The following is a 21,310-nucleotide window of genomic DNA, read 5'->3' as shown; positions in this document are numbered from 1 at the left end:
CATGAGGAACTGGACGACCACTTCAGAATATGTTTGTCATCATTACAATCTATTTATCATTTTTTGATGCTTCATTTTCATATTTCAAGGAAACAGTGTGAAAACATTTATCATGGGTGATAAAAGCAAATCAGTGACCAATCAGCACATAACACAGTATGCAAAGACAGTTAAGATCCATTTAGGAAATGGAGCCCAGACCTGAAGACAGATATGAAGAGAGAAACATGGACTGACAGACAGACAAAAAGACTAACCAATGAAAGACGACTCTCCCAGGTAACCTCTGCGTTGAAGAACTACTTCCAGGAATGTGTCCTCCTCATCAACAACATAGTACTCTTTCTCCAGAGAGATCCAGGCCCAGTCCAGATGGAAATGCTGTCCCTTTAGCTTGTTTCCACCTGGACATAATATACAGACACAAATAATTTAAAGAGAAAATCTTACTTGTGACAATAAATGTGCATGTTTATTTACCCTCCTGCTTTTGAACTGATCATGAGTTGTTTAGAAAGAACTCAATGGAAATGTGCCATTTATTTCTTTGATTTAAGAACAGATACTCTGTTCAGTGTTCTGTAAAAGCTGGAAAAGAAAGTGAGTCATGGGCATAATTAGTATAAAATTGTAATGGTGTTTTAATTACTTTTAATGTGTAGCCCAAGTGCTCAATTCTCCAGCAGAAAGGTAGATGTTCAGAAGAATTAAAGAAGGACATTATAAGATAATTTTATACATCATATTCACTCAATAATTCAATTCAAATTCTCCTGTGTCAAAATGTGTTTTGTTCTCATCTGCACAAAAATAGCACATTCTGCACAGTCTGCATTTGAATAAGGGAAACTTTGAGTGGTATTAAAGAAGAGTAAATGGTCACATACGTGCTGTCATAATTTGCTTTGTGTGGTTAATTTACTCGCCAAATGCAGAGGAAAAAAATGTAGTTCGGCCACGATGAACAGAATAATGAGAAAATACTTTAAAAACTCAGTGGAGGGCTTTTTAGTTTTGTAGGTATTATGACTATACATCAGAGTTGTGGAAATGTTATATTGAAAAGTAATTTCTTTAAACTTGTCTGCTTTTGCTTAGGGTCACCAAAGTGGAAGAAACATTTTTTCCACACTGGATGCCCTTCCTGATTCAACAAGAACAAATGGTGCACAGGAATCCTGTTGTTGGGAGTTCATCCAATTGAAAACTGAGGAAGTCACTTGGATGAGTGGTGAAATGTCTTGAAGAGCAACAAGAAACACAGTTACTGTCGTAAATATGTGGGGCTCTAGCTTGATGAACTATGGGCCATCGCCTGAAACATAAAGTGCAAATGTATTTGGGGAGTTCACAACTCTTTTTCATTAATCCAAGGGCATGGAATCTGAGCACAAATTATGGCACTGGATGCAAACCAACCAGAGTGTCATCTGTTATTTCCTAAAAAAGCTGCATGCAACAGACACATTCTATCCTGCTCCTGAGAAGGTGGTCTGAAGTGGGAGGTTTTCTGGCAAGTTAACAGCTCTGTGGCAGTCTGCCAGAGCATGCCAGACAACAGCAGTCACCAAGACTACCTGAGAGGAAAACTGAAGCAGTAAAAGTATGTTTTGTGCCTTCTTCTTAGATGTTTACTTGTATTTCCTTTAATGGCTGTTTGAAATTCAGCTTTGCTGTGAATACACGCAGAGTGTACATGCATCATGAACCTGTTTATGTAAGATTCAATTAGGGAATAACCCTGTTTTGTCTGATGATTTGCGGACACTAATACTTTATGGTTGCAAACTGAGTTTTAAACAGGAGTTTTACATTTTACAAAACGGATATTTGTGACCGTAAACCAGCATTAACATCCGCAAATCATCAGCCACAAGGGGGTTATTTCCATTATAATCCAATTCAATCGTTTGCACTGTTTATTTTTCTGTAAGTTGTCAAAGGCTGTGGTCGGCTCATCAAAGCTTACCGTATTTATGCCAAACTAGAAATTCTGTAAGCAGACCCACAGATTTCTCCATTTCCTCAACTGCATTGAGCAATTCTGTATCAGTCCACATCAACACTTTTGTATGATAGATCAAATTTACCCATTTCGGCATTGCCGTCAATGCACTAGTTTCTCTTGCTCTAGGTGGCTGGCACAATTTTGTAGCAAGGCTTTAGTTTTATTGAAAACTGGACTTTGTTTTTGGGCTGCAGTGGCTTGCTGATACTGGATGGCCTTCACCCTACTGGGGAAAGTGCCGTCATTTTGTCTGCGAACATAGATAGAGCTCTACAGAGAGGTTAACATTAAGACCTTACAGCAGGCCACGAAGCAGGTGATTAGAGACCCTGCAAGGCTTATGATAATGCGGATGTAGAATCCATTAACTTAGTGTGGAAATTAGGGCAGAAAATCCACTATGATGATAGCGCAGTTCATGTGGCAGGGAGGGAGATTCATCCAGTTGAGACTGTGGCCTGTCTCCCCAGACGTGTACATAAAAATCATAGAAGGATATGCCTTGCAAACTTAATACCCATTATTACACTGGATGACGTTTAAATTGAGGATGGCCTGTTATCCAGTAGTCTCAAATATTTTGTGTCTGCTACCTACAACCCCCGTGGAATGTCTCAAACCTAAACCTACTTCCAGGCATCTTATATATACTACTCTGGAACCACCACTAAATCCAAACAGTCCAACAATCAACTCGACTGAGACCCTTAGTCTGGGTCTTCTTAACATAAGATCACTGTCCTAAAAATCACTGTTGATTATTAGATCTAATTATGGATCACCACTTAGATATGATTGGGTTATGTGAAACCTGGCTTAAACCTACAGCTGTGCTCCCATTAAATAAGGCCTGCCCACCAGCGTACATATTTAGTCACGTCCCTCGTGATGCAAAGCAAGGTGGGGGTGTTGATCTTATCTCTAAATCTAGGTTTAGTCTATTAGCTGTTGTGGGTCAGAAATATAATTTGTCTGAACATCTGATTCTCCACTCTGCCCACGATGCTACGTATTGCCAAGGTCACAGTAATAAAAATCAGCCGTAGTACTTTGTTACTGTATATAGGCCCCGTGGCCCATACTCTGAATTCTTAGATGATTTTGATTTGTCTCTACCTTGTCAACTACTGCAGAAAACATTATGATTATTGGTGATCTCAATAGTTGTAGCAACAGGTGTACAATACATTGGAGGCACCTATGATTTTACATGTACTGCATACGATTCCTGCTTCATGTGCACTTCATGCGCAATTCGACCAAATTCACATGATGTGTGAAGGGGCCATGAAGTAGTGAATGATCTTCTGCTTGTAATGGATTCGGACACCACTACGGTTCTGGTGCTGATACTGTTGATCACCATATTCTACTACACTCATCAAAAATATAAACGCAACACTTTTGGTTTTGCTCCCATTTTGTATGAGATGAACTCAAAGATCTAAAACTTTTTCCACATACACAATATCACCATTTCCCTCAAATATTGTTCACAAACCAGTCTAAATCTGTGATAGTGAGCACTTCTCCTTTGCTGAGATAATCCGTCCCACCTCACAGGTGTGCCATATCAAGATGCTGATTAGACACCATGATTAGTGCACAGGTGTGCCTTAGACTGCCCACAATAAAAGGCCACTCTGAAAGGTGAGTTTTATCACACAGCACAATGCCACAGATGTTGCAAGATTTGAGGGAGTGTGCAATTGGCATGCTGACAGCAGGAATGTCAACCAGAGCTGTTGCTCATGTATTGAATGTTCATTTCTCTACCATAAGCCGTCTCCAAAGGCGTTTCAGAGAATTTGGCAGTACATCCAACCAGCCTCACAACCACAGACCACGTGTAACCACACCAGCCCAGGACCTCCACATCCAGCATGTTCACCTCCAAGATCGTCTGAGACCAGCCACTCGGACAGCTGCTGAAACAATCGGTTTGCATAACCAAAGAATTTCTGCACAAACTGTCAGAAACCGTCTCAGGGAAGCTCATCTGCATGCTCGTTGTCCTCATCGGGGTCTCGACCTGACTCCAGATCGTCGTCGTAACCGACTTGAGTGGGCAAATGCTCACATTCGCTGGGGTTTGGCACCCTGGAGAGGTGTTCTCTTCACGGATGAATCCCAGTTCACACTGTTCAGGGCAGATGGCAGACAGCGTGTGTGGCATCGTGTGGGTGAGCGGTTTTCTGATGTCAATGTTGTGGATCGAGTGGCCCATGGTGGCGGTGGGGTTATGGTATGGGCAGGCGTCTGTTATGGATGAAAAACACAGGTGCATTTTATTGATGGCATTTTGAATGCACAGAGATACCGTGACAAGATCCTGAGGCCCATTGTTGTGCCATACATCCAAGAACATCACCTCATGTTGCAGCAGGATAATGCAAGGCCCCATGTTGCAAGGATCTGTACACAATTCTTGGAAGCTGAAAATGTCCCAGTTCTTGCATGGCCGGCATACTCACCGGACATGTCACCCATTGAGCATGTTTGGGAAGCTCTGGACCGGCGTATACAACAGCGTGTACCAGTTCCTGCCAATATCCAGCAACTTCGCACACCCATTGAAGAGGAGTGGACCAACATTCCACAGGCCACAATTGACAACCTGATCAACTCTATGCGAGGGAGATGTGTTGCACTGCATGAGGCAAATGGTGGTCACACCAGATACTGACTGGTATCCCCCAGTAACACAAAACTGCACCTTTCCGAGGGGCCTTTTATTGTGGACAGTCTAAGGCACACCTGTGCACTAATCATGGTGTCTAATCAGCATCTTGATATGGCACACCTGTGAGGTGGGATGGATTATCTCAGCAAAGGAGAAGTGCTCACTATCACAGATTTAGACTGGTTTGTAAACAATATTTGAGGGAAATGGTGATATTGTGTATGTGGAAAAAGTTTTAGATCTTTGAGTTCATCTCATACAAAATGGGAGCAAAACCAAAAGTGTTGCGTTTATATTTTTGTTGAGTGTAGACAGGCTGGAGAATCATTTCAGGATTACTGGGAGTGCCCTTGCATGGTTGACATATCTGACCAGTCGTTCTCATGGTGTTTTGTACAATAACACTTCCTCTGACCTTAGTGACATGAAATTTGGAGTTCCACAGGGGTCCGTCTTAAGCCCCCTGCTTTTGTCCCTTTATATAGCACCCCTTGGGTACATATTGCAGTGTTTTGGGATTACGTTTCATTGCTATTCTGATGATACACAGTTATACATGCGATAACTGCTGGTAATCTCATCCACATAAAATCCTTAGAAGATTGCCTTGCATCAGTGAAAGGCTGGATGTCAAGCAATTCCCTACTTTTAAACCCTGACAAGACCCAATTGATGGTTCTTGGTCCAGCAAGAGATCGGCATCTGTTTGACCAGCTTACGCTTAGCCGAGACTCGGAATTTTTGATCCTACCTTGTCCTTTGACCTCCACATTAGAGCTATTACAAGGACCACTTTCTTCCACCTTGCAACATATAGTGAAAATTCATCTAATCCTGTTTATGGCTGATGCTGAGACCCTGATTAATGCATTTGTTTCTTCTAAATTGGACTACTGCAATGTTCTATATTCTGGTTTACCACAGTCCAGCATTAGGCCTCTCCAATTGGTTCAAAATGCTGCTGCCAGACTTCTGACAGGAAGCAGAAAGTTTAACCACATTACACCCATTTTGGCATTTGTTCACTGGCTTCCTGTCCCTGTGAGATCAGATTTTAAGGTCCTGTTGCTAACCCTATAAAATTGTTCACGGACTAGCGCCTCCCTAATTAGCTGACCTACTTAAACCCTACGTACTGGCCCGGGCTCTGCGTTCTCAGGGTGCATGACTATTTTGTGTCCCTAGGGTGTGGGTCACAGACCTTTCTCTTATCGTGCCCCTGTTCTGTGGAATGATCTCCCTGCATCAATAAAGCAGTCAGATTCTGTGGAGAATTTCAAGTCCAGACTTAAGAAGCACATATTTTCCCTTTCGTAATCACCTGTATGGTAGAGTGGCAAGACGGAAGCCACTCTTTAGTAAAAGGCACATGGCAGCCCACCTGAAGGACTCCCAGACCATGAGAAACAAAATTCTCTGGTCTGTTGAGACAAAGAATGAACTTTTTGGTGTGAATGCCAGGCGTAATGTTTGGTGGAAACCAAGCACCATCCCTACAGTGAAGCATGGTGTTGGCAGCATTATGCTGTGGGGATGTTATTTTATATATATATATATATATATATATTATTAGACAATTTTCAAGTTTCAAAGTTGGAAATGGCTGGTCAACGCGGTGCTCAAATGCAACAGAGGTGAAATGTTGAAGTGCTTTGGCAGACATAATGTTGAAGTGAGAAAATTGCCAATATAATGGCAGTTCCTGCATCTTCCACAAGGCTGTTGACCAAGTTCAAAAGCATTACCCATATAAATCCATACAAATACACACTACTTCACTGCCAACTTTTCTGAAACACAGACTTTCATCCCAGCGTCTCAAAGTAAATGCAGCATAAGCCACTAAAATCTCAGTGTGCATGTGCGTATCTGTGCAGTGTGTGTGTGCATGTTTGTGTGCTATCAGCTCAAACAGGGGAGCAGCTGTGCACAGACAATAGGGATCAAAAATCAGTGGGCCTCAGATTGTCCTGTCGCTGCAGTGTTTTAGTGGGATAAAAGATGTCTCACATGTGCTGATCATACTAAAAACAAACGAACAAACAAACAAAAAAACAGCTTTGAAATCACCCTCAGTCGAACGGAATTCACTTTCCAGCCATTTTCAAAGACTTTACTATAAACGTGAAAAAAAATTCACTACAAGTTTCTGCTTTCTTCTTCTTTCCCTCCTTTCTTTTGAAGCCAATTAGGAATTACAGTTACAGTACATGAAATTTCATAAACACAGATGTGAGACATCTGTTGAGAAAAATGCTGATTTTAACTTGTAACACAGAAACTTGATTGAGGAATAGTTGTTGACAGCTGTCAACTCAGATTATATGTACAAAAACATGAAAAATTTTTAATGTTCAAAATATGTTCCATACCAAGGAATGCAATGTTTGAGAAAAAAAGTGGATAAATTTTGAAAAAAAAGCCTAATCAAAAGGTCTTCAATATTCTATTAAGAAAAAAATATTTAAAACCATATTTAAAGCCAAAATCAACATTTAAAAAAAAAAGAAATATTGGCTAGAATGAATGAATGATTGCATGTGTTTATATCCTTTTGTGTGATGCTTGTGTCCAAATGAATATACTGGGTTTCTGCAGATCCTTAAAATGTCTGAAAAGGCATTGAATTCATAAATCTAAAAATAAGGCCTTAATTGGAATTAAAATTTCTTGAATCCATGTTTCAAAAATCTTAGCAATGCCAAGACACAGGAAATAGGATTTTATTCAGGTTTTCTTCTGACATTGTAATTAAAAATACCAAAATAAATGGCAATATCTATTTTTTATAATTCAGTGAAAGCCTCTTGTTAAGCCAACTTGACACCATAGAACCAACAAATCTCTTTTCTTTCGTGTCATGGCGCTCAAAGCAGACATACTTTGAGCTTGGGACTCCGGCGAGGGTGGCCGCATCTCCTCCTTTCTCCTCTATCTCCTCTATCTCTGCTCCAACCTTCAATGCCCATACTTCACCGGACTGTGAATTCCTTAAACTATATTTGGATTAACCATGGAATTGATCAGCTGGTCTCTGAACGCTACTGACACCATTTTTTCAACAAGGAAATCAGGGCTGGGGGACCCTGTGTGCCCAGATGGAACCTACCCTGCGGGCTATGTTCTCAACGCCTAGGAGAAGTGGCACATTGTGTGCTTGGTACCACTGTCTGTGGAGGACATCAAAGACTTATTAATATTTGGTTTCATAATGGGAGGGCTGGTGCTTATTGGTTTATATGCTGCCCTGACCTACCGAAGAATTGGCAAGATGGCTGCTACCAGAACCACAACCCCTCACCTGTCCATCATGATTAATGAGTTGGGCAAGACGGTACAGTCTCAGACTGCATTAACCCTTGAACTCAGACGTAAGGTGGAAAACATCTCAGAGTAAATGTACGCCTTGCAAAGGAAGATGTGGGAGACCAGGGAATACTCTTAAATTGGATTTGGGCAGCCAGAGGAGCTGTAAATGGTGTTTCTCTGCTTAACCCTAAACATGGCAAGCATATCAGCCTCTGAAGGTCAAAACGCCCTGCTGTTTTTCCTCTCGTAGAAGCTCTACGGCCTTGGTGAACCATTCGGCTGCCCCTCTTACCTTTCTGCCCTCCCCTACAGTCTGATGTTGTCAAGGCAACTCCAGACATTATGCACACATTGACAGAAACTGATAGAAACTCATCTGACTGATAAGAACTCATCTCATCTGCACACTTGAAGCACGCCCCTTCACCTTCATCGACTAACTGACAGACGTTTTGCAGACCCACTCAGTCACTGACTCCATACGTGCCCTGCTAATTGCAGAGAATATGTATGAATTTCATGCCACCAAATGCTTTCAGATTCAGTTTAGACTTAGACTGCTGGGGGGTTCCCATGATGCACTGAGTGTTTCTTTCTCTTTTTGCTCTGTATGCACCACTCTGCATTTAATCATTAGTGATTGATCTCTGCTCCCCTCCACAGCATGTTTTTTCCTGGTTCTCTCCCTCAGCCCCAACCAGTCCCAGCAGAAGACTGCCCCTCCCTGAGCCTGGTTCTGCTGGAGGTTTCTTCCTGTTAAAAGGGAATTTTTCCTTCCCACTGTTGCCAAGTGCTTGCTCACATTGGGGTTTTTCCGTAATTATTGTATGGCCTTGCCTTACAATATAAGGCGCCTTGGGGCAACTGTTTGTTGTGATTTGGTGCTATATAAATAAAATTGATTTGATTTGATTCATATGGATAAAATGGCTCAACATACCTGCTCAGGTGCTGTCAGTACTGTTCCGTGAGCTACTATGTCTCAGTCAATACTCTCTTGTTAAGACACTGTGAACCTGCCACCATTAGATTGCATCATTATTGTTTATCTCCCATCTAGGGTTGGAAGAAAGATTTGTTCCAGTTGCTGTGATGTGTAAATAATTAATCTCAATAGTTTCATTCTGTACCTTCATGAGCGAAGGACATGTGATGGTTTCACCTTCACCATGTGGCTGCACTGATCAACAGACAAAAGGCTTTTTTATTTTGCAGTTTCCATCAGACCAAGTAAGAAAAAATCTGCAGGATTCAACTGTTCATGCTCCTTTGCACACAGAGAAAGGAGACAGAAAAAAAGTCTTCACATCACAGGCCCTAAGGTTCATTAACACCTGGACACTTATCCTTTCTTTCCAATATCTGCTGAAACTGATGAGTTAATTAAGAATTAGAATCAATTTTCAGTCTCCGCTGCTTATTAACGATTGGCACATTAAGCAGCTGGAGAGTGTCTTCATCATTCTGCCTCTGTTCTAGACCACTGAACTTTAAATCATGTGCTTTACCCTTGAGCTATTTTGGACCATATTTCCTTAACCTTGGGTTACTTTATGAACAGGGCCCTTATCTTCAGATTCTACAACACACTGTATAAAAAACATGGCACAAGTCCATTTGAAGCATGTCTGAGCACTAAGGGTGTACGATACACAAAATTCATAGTTCGGTACGTACCTCGGTTTTGAGGTCACGGTTCGGTTAATTTTCGGTCCAGTATGGGAACAAATTGCAAAACCTAAATTTGCTTGTTGTTTAAATCAACAATTTATTGTAACATTATACAAACAGGAAAATAAAATAATTGCAAAGTGCTGCCTGGTAATAAGTTAAATAAAATGTTCTCAAATAAACAACAAATGTATGAAATATTATAAAAAATTAATTCCTAGTAAACAGCTTTTAACAAAACCTTTCCACAAGTAAAGCGAAGCACAATTCCAGCATGAAGCCCTGTTCCATTTTATTCATCCTTCAAATTTTTTGCCAGAAAATTAACTTGTCCAAAACTGTCACACTCTATAAGGAATTTTTTAAGAGAATTAATGTTAAAGAATCCCTTTACTTTTGTACAATTTATTTTATATCTGTTTTTATTAACTGTTCGTTTAATGTTTGTTAATATATCTTTAAAAATAAAGTTTTGAAAACAAAAACAATGTGAGTAAGTAAGTAAAACCACCTTAAAATATTTAGAAGCACAAATAAACTTGATTCTTGGTTTGTTTATTTATTTTGCCATTAAAAGTGGCCATCACTTATTAAAATAAAATAACTTCTCAAAGCCAGAGCTTCTCAAAGTCTGGGGACTATTTAATCACAGCACAGCAAACAAGGTCAGTAGGCTGGAGTGAGGAGGATTGTAGATATCCCTCCGCTCAGTGCTTTCAGGCTGCTGCAGGCTGCGGAGGAGGGAGAGACCCACTGCTGCTCAGTGACAATAGAGACTTTTACTTTCAGTCGCCAAACATCAGAAAAGTCTCCAGTAACACCAGGAAAAGTAACTACATTTGTCGCTTGTCGCTTTTGAGAAAATAAGTCATAAAGAGGGTTTGGAAAGTCTCCAAATTTAGCGAGACATTCGCTAAGTTGGCAACACTGAATGTGAACAACGCAAACTCACCCATGCACAGCCCTGTACTGAACCGAACGTCCCGTACCGAAACGGTTCAATACAAATACATATACCGTTACACCCTTACTGACCACACATTGCTATCTTGAGGGTCCACTGGTAGATTTGAAGATTATGAACACATTTCTGAGTGCAAACTTAACCACTGGTTGCAAAGGGGCTGGATTAATGGTCCACATTAATCATGGTGTGTTGTGGGTGACTTGTAGGTGTATCATAACATCAGCCAATCACAGTATCACCCTTCAACTCCCCTTAAATACAAGTGTGCTTGGCACACAGTGGAGTGGCACAATGGAGTGGCACCGCGGGCAGGCATGCAATCACAGGGACGCATGCATGGACTCAACTGGCAAAAGAGACATAATGCCAGATGGTGCCATGACAGATAAACACCTACAGTATGTCAGTATCGTGTCATTTAACACCTCTTAGTCCATGTTCTGAAGAGTGCCCAGCGATATTTTAAGGGGCAGGTGTTGTTGCTGGACTTTGAGATAGACCTCACCTATGCAGATTTATATGTTGCATGCAGTAGATTAAAAGGTACAGTAAGTTATGAGCTACAGTGTTATTTCTTTGTTTGTTGTAAGGTTGGAATGTGTGGTTAGTGTTGGCTAGAATGTATGTATTCTGGTATTATAGGATGAGTTATTATGTGTCTTGTACATCCAATCCACCTGTGAAAAATCAGTCTCCTGTTCATTCAGCCAAACTCCTCAGTTGTGAAGGAGGGAGAAAAGCAGCATTGAAATATAGTACAAACTAATGCTGTTAAAGTTGTGTACTGCAGTTCTTCAGTTTTGTGTTCCAATTATGTGCTACTCATAATGAGCACAATGCATGTGTATGCTGAAACCACTTATGTAAGGCACATCGGAGCTCTGTTCTCTTAAAACACCACAAAAGCGAGCTAGATGTGCTAGACTTTAGACCTGCCTTATACCCCACCACACTAGAGCATGAATGAGCCAGAATGCAGTGCAAATGAGGATTCGAGCTACATTTGAGCAAATTCAAGTTGCATTTGAACCCCTCGCACAGCATTCGTACAGCAATCGGCACATGGAGCACATTGGTCAGCAGGGCATCTGCTAAACAGCTGATGTCCAGATAGATAGGGAGAGAGAAAGGGGTTGCGTGCAACAGAGGTGGAGGAGACATCCAGCAGTGGGACACAGCAGGTATTCTGATGTGTGGACCACAGTGCTCGTTCTGCCATGCCCCTCCCCTTGCTGGCCTTCCAGCCAGACCTAGGGTGGCACATGTGGCATTGGAGGTGCATTCTGAATATTCCTGCTGCATTCTGCCATCATTGTGGTGCTTTGTACTGTGTTTTTTTTATTCTTTGTCTTTTTTATTTTATTTTGTTTTTATTTCTCCTTGTTTAGTGCTGTGTTGTGTCCACATTCGACTTGCACTCTGGGGAGTTGACCTGCATTCGGAAGCTTCTGCACTCCGAATTTGCGTGACTCATTCGAGGTGGCTTCCAAACACATTCTGGGTATTCATATGGCATTTGTACACAGCTGTACAAATGTCTGTCCCATACGAATGTGGCTCAAATTCTGGCTGTGTTTCCCATTCAGGCTGTTCATACAGCATTCAGGTTCATTCGTGCTCTGGTGTCATGGGCCTTTAAAACAGTCTAAAGTGCAAACTCTTGTGATGGACAGTAGGAATGTGCCAACTTTGCACTTCGCATCTCTGCCCCTCTGTTGCAGTGAAGCCTATAGGAACCAGTTGTGAGAAGAGGTCCACCCATTGTCACAGGGAGGAGACAATTCTATAAAAAGCCACTGTACTTGTGTTTGTGGCTCTTCTTGAACCAGCTCCTGCAAGAGCTGTGTTCATTGAGACCCCAGATCTGTCTGACTTTACATGAGATCTTATTAAATTGTGTTTCTGTATTTAAAGTATTGCTTCCAGAGCCCTTCATTCAGGACAGTATCATTAAAGAGCCATGTCATTTATAGTATTGAAGGAAAATTGCCTCTGGGCATGAAAATCATAACTGCCTTGGGTGGAAACTATGTCACGTGTGTTGTCTCACAGCATCACATTGCACATTTTACAAGAGAGGGCCCCAGGTCTATTTTATACACTACCAAGGCTGGATAGGAATTTTATGGGTAAATTTCAACTCACTATTTGATTGTTAGCAGTCAGAAAACATGATGACAAACTGAATCATGTGTACTTTATCAATGTGCAATTTGTGGAAGAAAAGGCATTGATGTGAGTCACAGTGCATCAATCCTGTACCCCAATTAACAAATATTTTGCCATACATCTCACTAGCGAGCTCTTCAACGCCTTTGAAGAGGGGCAGATTTATGTTTGTGGTTTGTGTTTCACTGGCAATAAGCCTAATGTGCATCTGGAAAGTATTCACAGCGCTTCACTTTATCCACATTGTGTTATGTTACAGTCTTTCTCAAATGTGGAGGGCAGGAAGGGCATCCGGCATAAACCTTGTGCCAATTCAACATGCAGATCTACCTTGGATCTGCTGTGGCAACTCCAAGTGAAAAAAAACAAGGGAGCAGCTGAAGAGACTTACTTACTGTCTTATTCTAAAATGGAGTAAATTTATTTTTCCCTCAAAATTCTACTCACAACACCCAAAAATGACAACATGAGAAATGTTATTTTGAAATTTTTGCAAATTTACTAAAAATAAAACTAAGAAATGAAGTGTACATAAGTATTCACATCCATTTGCAGACGACACCACCCTCATCTGACTCATTTCGGATGGGGATGAGTCTGCCTACAGGAGGGAGGTGCACCGGCTGGTGACCTGGTGCAGCAGCAACAACTTGGAGCTCAACGCCCAGAAAACAGTGGAGATGATCGTGCACTTCAGGAAAGCCACAGCCCCCCCACCCTCACCAACAGCCCCATCACCACTGTGGTCTGTTACCGCTTCCTCGGCACCACCATCACCCAGGACCTCAAGTGGGAGTCAACCATCAGCTCCCTCATCAAGAAGGCCCAGCAGAGGATGTACTTCCTGCGGCAGCTGAAGAAGGCCAAGCTGCCTGTCCAGCTGATGGTGCAGTTCTACACGGCCATCATCGAGTCCATCCTCCGCTCCTCCATCACAGTGTGGTACGCCGGGGCCACAGCCAGGGACAGACACAGACTGCAGCGCATTGTGGCCTCTGCTGAGAAGGTGATCGGCTGTAGCCTTCCATCTCTCCACGACCTGCACGTCTCCAGGACTCTGGGCCGAGCAGGTCGGATCACAGCTGACCCTTCTCACCCTGCACACGGTCTGCTCAAACCACTCCCCTCGGGCAGGAGGCTACGGTCCATCCAGACCACAACCTCCCGCCATAAGAACAGTTTCTTCCCCTCTGCCGTTAGACTCATGAACTCCTCATAACTCAGTCACCTCAAGCTTAACTCTGTCACTTTATCATTTTATCACGGGTCACTTTAGACAGACACAGCCATTCATATTTCATATTTCTTTTTTATCTTATATTTTATCTTATTTTGACACATATGTTATATTTTATCTTAGCATTTTATCTCTTCTTAATGTTGCAGCATTGTACCGAAGCAAATTCCTAGTCTGTGAATCCTGTTCAATGGCAATGGCAATAAACTTCTTCTGATTCTGATTCACTGCTCAATACTTTGTTGATGCACCTTTTGTTGTGTGGGCCACCAGAAGAGGAGGTACTGCTGGCCCACCACCAGAGGGCGCCCTGCCTGAAGTGCGGGCTTCAGGCACGAGAGGGCGCTGCCGCCACGGACACAGCGGGGCGTGACAGCTGTCACTCATTATCTCCTGACAGCTGTCACTCATTCATGCTTCGTCATCTCACTCCATAAAACCCGGACGTCATCTCCACCTCATCGCCGAGATATCGTCAAACCGTTCAGGTAGTATTCTCAGCCTTAACAGTGAACTGTGTATCAGTCTGAACTCTTTTTTGCAGCCGTTTTCCTGTGGTATTCCGTGTCTGTGAGACCGGCGTACGGTGTGACCAGCAACGGCTCCGCTGCACACCTCTACCAGATAAGTGGGTAGACAGGAGCTACATGAGTGTGTGTTAGAGGTGGAGGTGGCATTCCCACCATTGTTGCTACTGGGTGTGTACACACCCATATCTTATTATCTCTGCTCCCTGCCAGCAGTACTAGATCCGACCTCTGAGGGCGGTGGCCACCTGGGGACTCGGGACTTGGCGGCTCCAGTATTCTCCGGGTTCGGTGGCGGAGGAAATCGTGTGGTTCCGGTTCATCTCAGGACAGACGTCTTCTATCCTCGAGCCTGCCCACACGTCACCCCTGTGATTGACTGTGCAAAATTTCACATTCCTCTGTGTTGTGCTCATTCACAACAGTAAAGTGTTTATATTCGACTCTTTCATTGTCCGTTCATTGACGCCCCCTGTTGTGGGTCCGTGTCACTACACTTTCACAACAGGATATCTCGGCCAGCGTCATGGATCCCGAGGGGAGTCACCCATCTGTTGGACAGCCAATGGAAGAGCAGGGTGCACAGGCGTCTGCAGGAGGCGTGCTCGGTGAGTTGCAGCAAATCCTCACCACCTTTACCGCTCGGCTGGATTTGATGACCGAGCACAGGTGATCGCGCGATCAGAGCGCTGCTGCGGCTCCTCCTCCTGTCGACCCGGTGCCGGATATTAACATTCCACTGGTCGTTCAATGAACCCCCCCACCATCCCCTGAAGCATACATAAGTCCCCCAGAGCTGTACGGGGGTTGTGTGGAGACGTGCGCGGACTTTCTGATGCAGTGTTCACTCGTCTTTGCACAACGACCCGTGATGTACGCGTCTGACGCCAGCAAGGTGGCTTATGTTATTAACTTGCTTCGGGGTAAGGCACGCGCTTGGGCTACAGCGCTTTGGGAGCAAAACTCACGGCTCCTTACCTCTTATACTGGGTTTGTGAGGGAGTTCAGAACAGTGTTTGATCACCCTAACAGAGGAGAGACCACTTCAACAGTGCTGCTGTCAATGCGACAGGGGCGCCGGAGCGCAGCCGAATATGCAGTCGACTTCCGCATCGCGGCTGCGAGGTCCGGCTGGAATAACGTTGCGCTCCGCGCCGCCTTCATAAACGGACTGTCATCGGTCCTGAAGGAGCATCTGGTAGCTAAGGAAGAACCGCGGGATTTAGATGGGCTTATCAATCTCGTTATACGGTTAGACAATCGGTTGGAAGAACGCCGTCGGGAGCAAGGTGAAGGACGTGGCCGGGTACGTGCCGTCCCTCTCCCTTCCGGGTTCGAAAAGGTTCCGCCCTCCCCACGCTCCACAGCCGCAGCGCTCCATGGGGCAACAGCTCCCCCTGCTGATGTTGCTAGGGAAATGCACAGGGCCAAAATGAGAACAGATGACAGAATGAGGAGGCTGGTCCGTGGGGAGTGTTTTCTCTGCAGCTCAAAAGAGCACATACAGAAAAACTGCCCCAAACGGCCACAACGACAACACCTGCCCTTAGAGACTGGGCTAAGGGGGCGTCATAACATTCACGTGGGACACACACATATTGCCACACGACTCCCAGTTACAATCCTGAGCGGGGATTTAACCCTTCAAGCCCCAGCACTGGTGGACACGGGGTCAGAAGGGAATCTGCTAGACAGCAGATGGGCAAGGGAGGTAGAGCTCCCTCTGGTGGCGCTTCCTTCGCCATTGCAGGTGCGGGCACTAGATGGCACCCTTCTCCCTTTAATCACGCACAAGACACAACCTGTAACTCTGATGGTGTCTGGAAATCATCGGGAGGAGATCGAGTTTTTTGTAACTCCTTCTACCTCCCGCGTGATTTTGGGCTTCCCTTGGATGTTGAAACACAATCCCCGGATTGATTGGCCGTCTGGGGTAGTGGTTCAGTGGAGCGAAACCTGCCATCGGGTGTGTTTAGGATCCTCGGTTCCTCCCGGTTTACATGCTAAGGAGAAGGTCAAAGTCCCTCCCAATCTGACGGCGGTGGCGGTTGAGTACCACGATCTTGCTGACGTCTTCAGCAAGGATCTGGCACTCACCCTTCCCCCGCACCATCCGTATGATTGTGCCATTGATTTGGTTCCAGGCGTCGAGTTCTTGTCCAGCAGGTTGTACAACCTCTCACGACCGGAGCGCGAATCAATGGAGACCTACATCCGGGACTCATTAGCTGCCGGGCTAATCTGGAACTCCACCTCCCCGATGGGTGCAGGTTTCTTTTTTGTGGGCAAGAAAGATGGCGGACTCCGTCCATGCATTGATTACAGGGGGCTGAATGAGATTACGGTTCGCAACCGATACCCGCTGCCGTTGTTAGATTCCGTGTTCACCCCCCTGCATGGAGCCAAAATCTTTACTAAGCTGGATCTTAGGAATGCATATCACCTGGTTCGGATCCGGAAGGGAGACGAATGGAAGACGGCATTTAACACCCCGTTAGGTCACTTTGAGTACCTGGTCATGCCGTTCGGCCTCACCAACGCCCCCGCGACGTTCCAAGCCTTGGTTAACGACGTCTTGCGGGACTTCCTGCACCAATTCGTCTTTGTATATCTGGACGATATTCTCATCTTTTCTCCGGATCCTGAGACCCATGTCCAGCATGTACGTCAGGTCCTGCAGCGGTTGTTAGAGAACCGACTGTTTGTGAAGGGCGAGAAGTGCGAGTTTCACCGCACTTCTTTGTCCTTCCTGGGGTTTATCATCTCCTCTAACTCCGTCGCCCCTGATCCGGCCAAGGTTGCGGCGGTGAGAGATTGGCCCCAACCAACAAGCCGTAGGAAGCTGCAACAGTTCCTCGGCTTCGCTAATTTCTATAGGAGGTTCATTAAGGGCTACAGTCAGGTAGTTAGCCCCCTGACAGCCCTGACCTCTCCAAAAGTCCCCTTCACCTGGTCGGATCGGTGCGAAGCCGCGTTCAAGGAGTTGAAATGACGGTTCTCTACTGCGCCAGTTTGGTGCAGCCCGACCCTAGCCGCCAGTTCGTGGTTGAAGTGGACGCCTCTGACTCAGGGATAGGAGCCGTGCTATCCCAGAGCGGAGATACCGATAAGGTTCTTCACCCGTGTGCCTACTTTTCTTGCAGGTTGACCCCGGCTGAATGGAACTATGACGTCGGCAATCGAGAACTCCTTGCGGTGAAAGAGGCTCTTGAGGAGTGGAGACACCTGTTGGAGGGAGCGTCTGTGCCATTCACGGTTTTCACTGACCATCGGAACCTGGAGTATATCAGGACCGCCAGGCGGCTGAACCCCAGGCAAGCCCGCTGGTCACTGTTCTTTGGGTGTTTTGACTTCCGGATCACCTATCGCCCCGGGACCAAGAACCAGAGGTTGGATGCCTTGTCCCGGGTACACGAAGAGGAGGTCAAAACTGCGCTGTCGGATCCACCAGAGCCCATCCTGCCTGAGTCCACTATCGTGGCCACCCTCACCGGGGACATGGAGAAGATCGTCCGGGAGGCCCTGGCACGAAGCCCGGACCCGGGAACTGGACCAAAAGACAAACTATACGTCCCACCAGAGGCCAGGGCTGCAGTTCTTGACTTCTGTCACGGTTCCAAGCTCGCCTGTCATCCGGGGGTGCGAAGGACCGTGGCAGTTGTCTGGCAGCGCTTCTGGTGGGCGTCTATGGAGGCCGACGTCCAGGAGTACATCCAGGCCTGCACCACCTGCGCCAGGGGCAAGGCTGACCACAGGAAGTCCCAAGGTCTGCTCCAACCGCTTCCTGTGCCTCATCGCCCCTGGTCCCACATCGGCCTGGATTTTGTCACGGGCCTCCCACCGTCCCAGGGCAACACCACCATCCTCACAATAGTGGACCGATTCTCCAAGGCGGCCCACTTCGTGGCCCTCCCAAAGCTCCCTACGGCCCAGGAGACAGCGGACCTCCTGGTCCACCACGTCGTCCGTCTGCATGGGATCCCTACTGACGTAATCTTGGATTGTGGTCCCCAGTTTTCCTCTCACGTCTGGAGGAGTTTCTGCAGGGAACTGGGGGCCACCGTGAGCCTCTCGTCCGGGTACCATCCACAGACGAACGGACAGGCAGAACGGGCCAACCAGGAGTTGGAACAGACCCTCCGCTGTGTGACATCCGCGCACCTGATGGCCTGGAGCAACCACCTGGCCTGGGTCGAGTATGCGCAAAACAGCCAGGTGTCTTCTGCCACCGGCCTCTCCCCGTCTGAGGTGTGTTTGGGGTACAAGCCCCCATTATTTCCTGTGGTGGAGGGAGAGGTCGGTGTGCCCTCGGTCCGGGCCCACCTTCGGAGGTGCCGTCGGGTGTGGCGCACCGCCCGTTCTGCCTTGTTGAAGGCCAGGACGAGGGCCAAGACCCATGCAGACCGCCGGCAGTCCCCGGCCCCTGCATACCAGCCCGGGCAGGAGGTGTGGTTGTCGACGAAGGACATCCCGCTTCAGGTACAGTCACCGAAACTAATGGACAGGTTCATCGGACCCTTCCGCATCCTCAAGGTCCTTAGCCCTGCCGCAGTGAAGCTCCAGCTCCCAGCCTCACTGCGGATCCACCCGGTGTTCCACATCTCCAAGATCAAACCGCACCACACCTCACCCCTCTGTGCTCCCGGTCCGGTGCCGCCTCCTGCCCGGATCATTGACGGGGAGCCGGCTTGGACAGTGCGCCGGCTCCTGGACGTCCGTCGAATGGGCCGGGGGTTCCAATATCTGGTGGACTGGGAGGGGTATGGACCCGAAGAATGCTCCTGGGTGAAGAGGAGCTTCATCCTGGATCCGGCCCTCCTGGCCGATTTCTACCATCGACACCCCGATAAGCCTGGTCAGGCGCCAGGAGGCGCCCGTTGAGGGGGGGGGTCCTGTTGTGTGGGCCACCAGAAGAGGAGGTACTGCTGGCCCACCACCAGAGGGCGCCCTGCCTGAAGTGCGGGCTTCAGGCACGAGAGGGCGCTGCCACCACGGACACAGCCGGGGGTGACAGCTGTCACTCATTATCTCCTGACAGCTGTCACTCATTCATGCTTCATCATCTCACTCCATAAAACCCGGACGTCATCTCCACCTCATCGCCGAGATATTGTCAAACCGTTCAGGTAGTATTCTCAGCCTTAACAGTGAACTGTGTATCAGTCTGAACTCTTTTTTGCAGCCGTTTTCCTGTGGTATTCCGTGTCTGTGAGACCGGCGTACGGTGTGACCAGCAACGGCTCCGCTGCACACCTCTACCAGATAAGTGGGTAGACAGGAGCTGCACGAGTGTGTGTTAGAGGTGGAGGTGGCATTCCCACCATTGTTGCTACTGGGTGTGTACACACCCATATCTTATTGTCTCTGCTCCCTGCCAGCAGTACTAGATCCGACCTCCGAGGGCGGTGGCCACCTGGGGACTCGGGACTTGGCGGCTCCAGTATTCTCCGGGTTCGGTGGCGGAGGAAATCGTGTGGTTCCGGTTCATCTCAGGACAGACGTCTTCTATCCTTGAGCCTGCCCACACGTCACCCCTGTGATTGACTGTGCAAAATTTCACATTCCTCTGTGTTGTGCTCATTCACAACAGTAAAGTGTTTATATTCGACTCTTTCATTGTCCGTTCATTGACGCCCCCTGTTGTGGGTCCGTGTCACTACACTTTCACAACACCTTTGGGAACAATTACAGCCTCATGTCTTCTTGAATATGATGCCACAAGCTTGGTGCACTTATCTTTAGGGAGTTTTGCCCCATTCCTCTTTGCAGTACCTCTCAAGCTCCATCAGCTTGTTTGGGGAGTGTCATTACACAGCCATTTTCAGATCTCTCCAGAGATGTTGAATGGCATTCAGGTCTGGGCTCTGGCTGGGCCACTCAAGGACATTCACAGAGTTGTCTGTGTGCTTAGGGTCTTGTCTTGCTGAAAGATGAAGCGTCGCCCAGGTCTGAGGTCAAGAGTAATCTGGAGCAGGTTTTCATCCAGGATATCTCTGAACATTGCTGCATTACTCTTTCCCTCAATCCTGACTAGTCTCTCAGTTCCTGCCACTGAAAAACATCCCCAAAGCATGATGCTGCTGCTACCATGCTTCACTGTAGGGATGGTGCCTGGTTTCCTCCAAACATGAGACCTGACATTCACACCAAAGAGTTCAATCTTTGTTTCATCAGACCAGAGAATTTTGTTTCTCATGGTCTGAGAGTCCTTCAGGAACCTTTTGGCAAACTCCAGGTGGGCTGCCATGTGCCTTTGACTAAGATGTGGCCTCTGTCTGGCCTCTACCATACAGGTCTGAATGGTGGATTGCTGCAGATATGGTTGTCCTTCTGTGATTTCTTAGTTTTTTATTTTTCAAAAATTTGCAAAATTCTCCAAAAAAGAAAAAAAAAACAAAAATCTTTTTTTCATGTTATTATGGGGTATTGTGTGTAGAATTTTGTAGGGGAAAAAATAATTTAATCCATTTTGGAATAAGGTTAACATAAAATGTGGGAAAAGTGAAGCACTGTGAATACTTTCTGGATGCACCTTACACGTACACTGATTGAGTGAATCTGATTTGTCAAAAACATGGTGGAGAAAACATTGATGTTCACATTACTGCAAAGGGTCTTTACAAGTCAACAAAAATGCTAACACAAGTGACAGCTAAATATCAGTGATTACCCAACAAACCCACTTTTGACAAACACTGGGCTGTCAACTAAGTTTAATATTATTCAGATGGAAAAGTGT

At 46.0% G+C, this 21,310-nt stretch overlaps 1 protein-coding gene across 1 annotated transcript in view; it reads right to left on the bottom strand.

Moving 5' to 3' along the window:
• Window positions 1–21,310, bottom strand: part of frem2a (FRAS1 related extracellular matrix 2a) — a 301,376-nt gene that overhangs the window by 174,158 nt on the left and 105,908 nt on the right. The window contains 1 exon segment of the mRNA XM_034178287.1: window positions 258–404. Within this exon segment, the coding sequence (XP_034034178.1) occupies window positions 258–404 (147 nt within the window).

The sequence above is a fragment of the Thalassophryne amazonica genome, chromosome 9, assembly GCF_902500255.1.
Source record: "Thalassophryne amazonica chromosome 9, fThaAma1.1, whole genome shotgun sequence".
Classification (NCBI taxonomy): domain Eukaryota; kingdom Metazoa; phylum Chordata; class Actinopteri; order Batrachoidiformes; family Batrachoididae; genus Thalassophryne; species Thalassophryne amazonica.
This window is presented reverse-complemented; position numbering and strand designations above follow the sequence as displayed.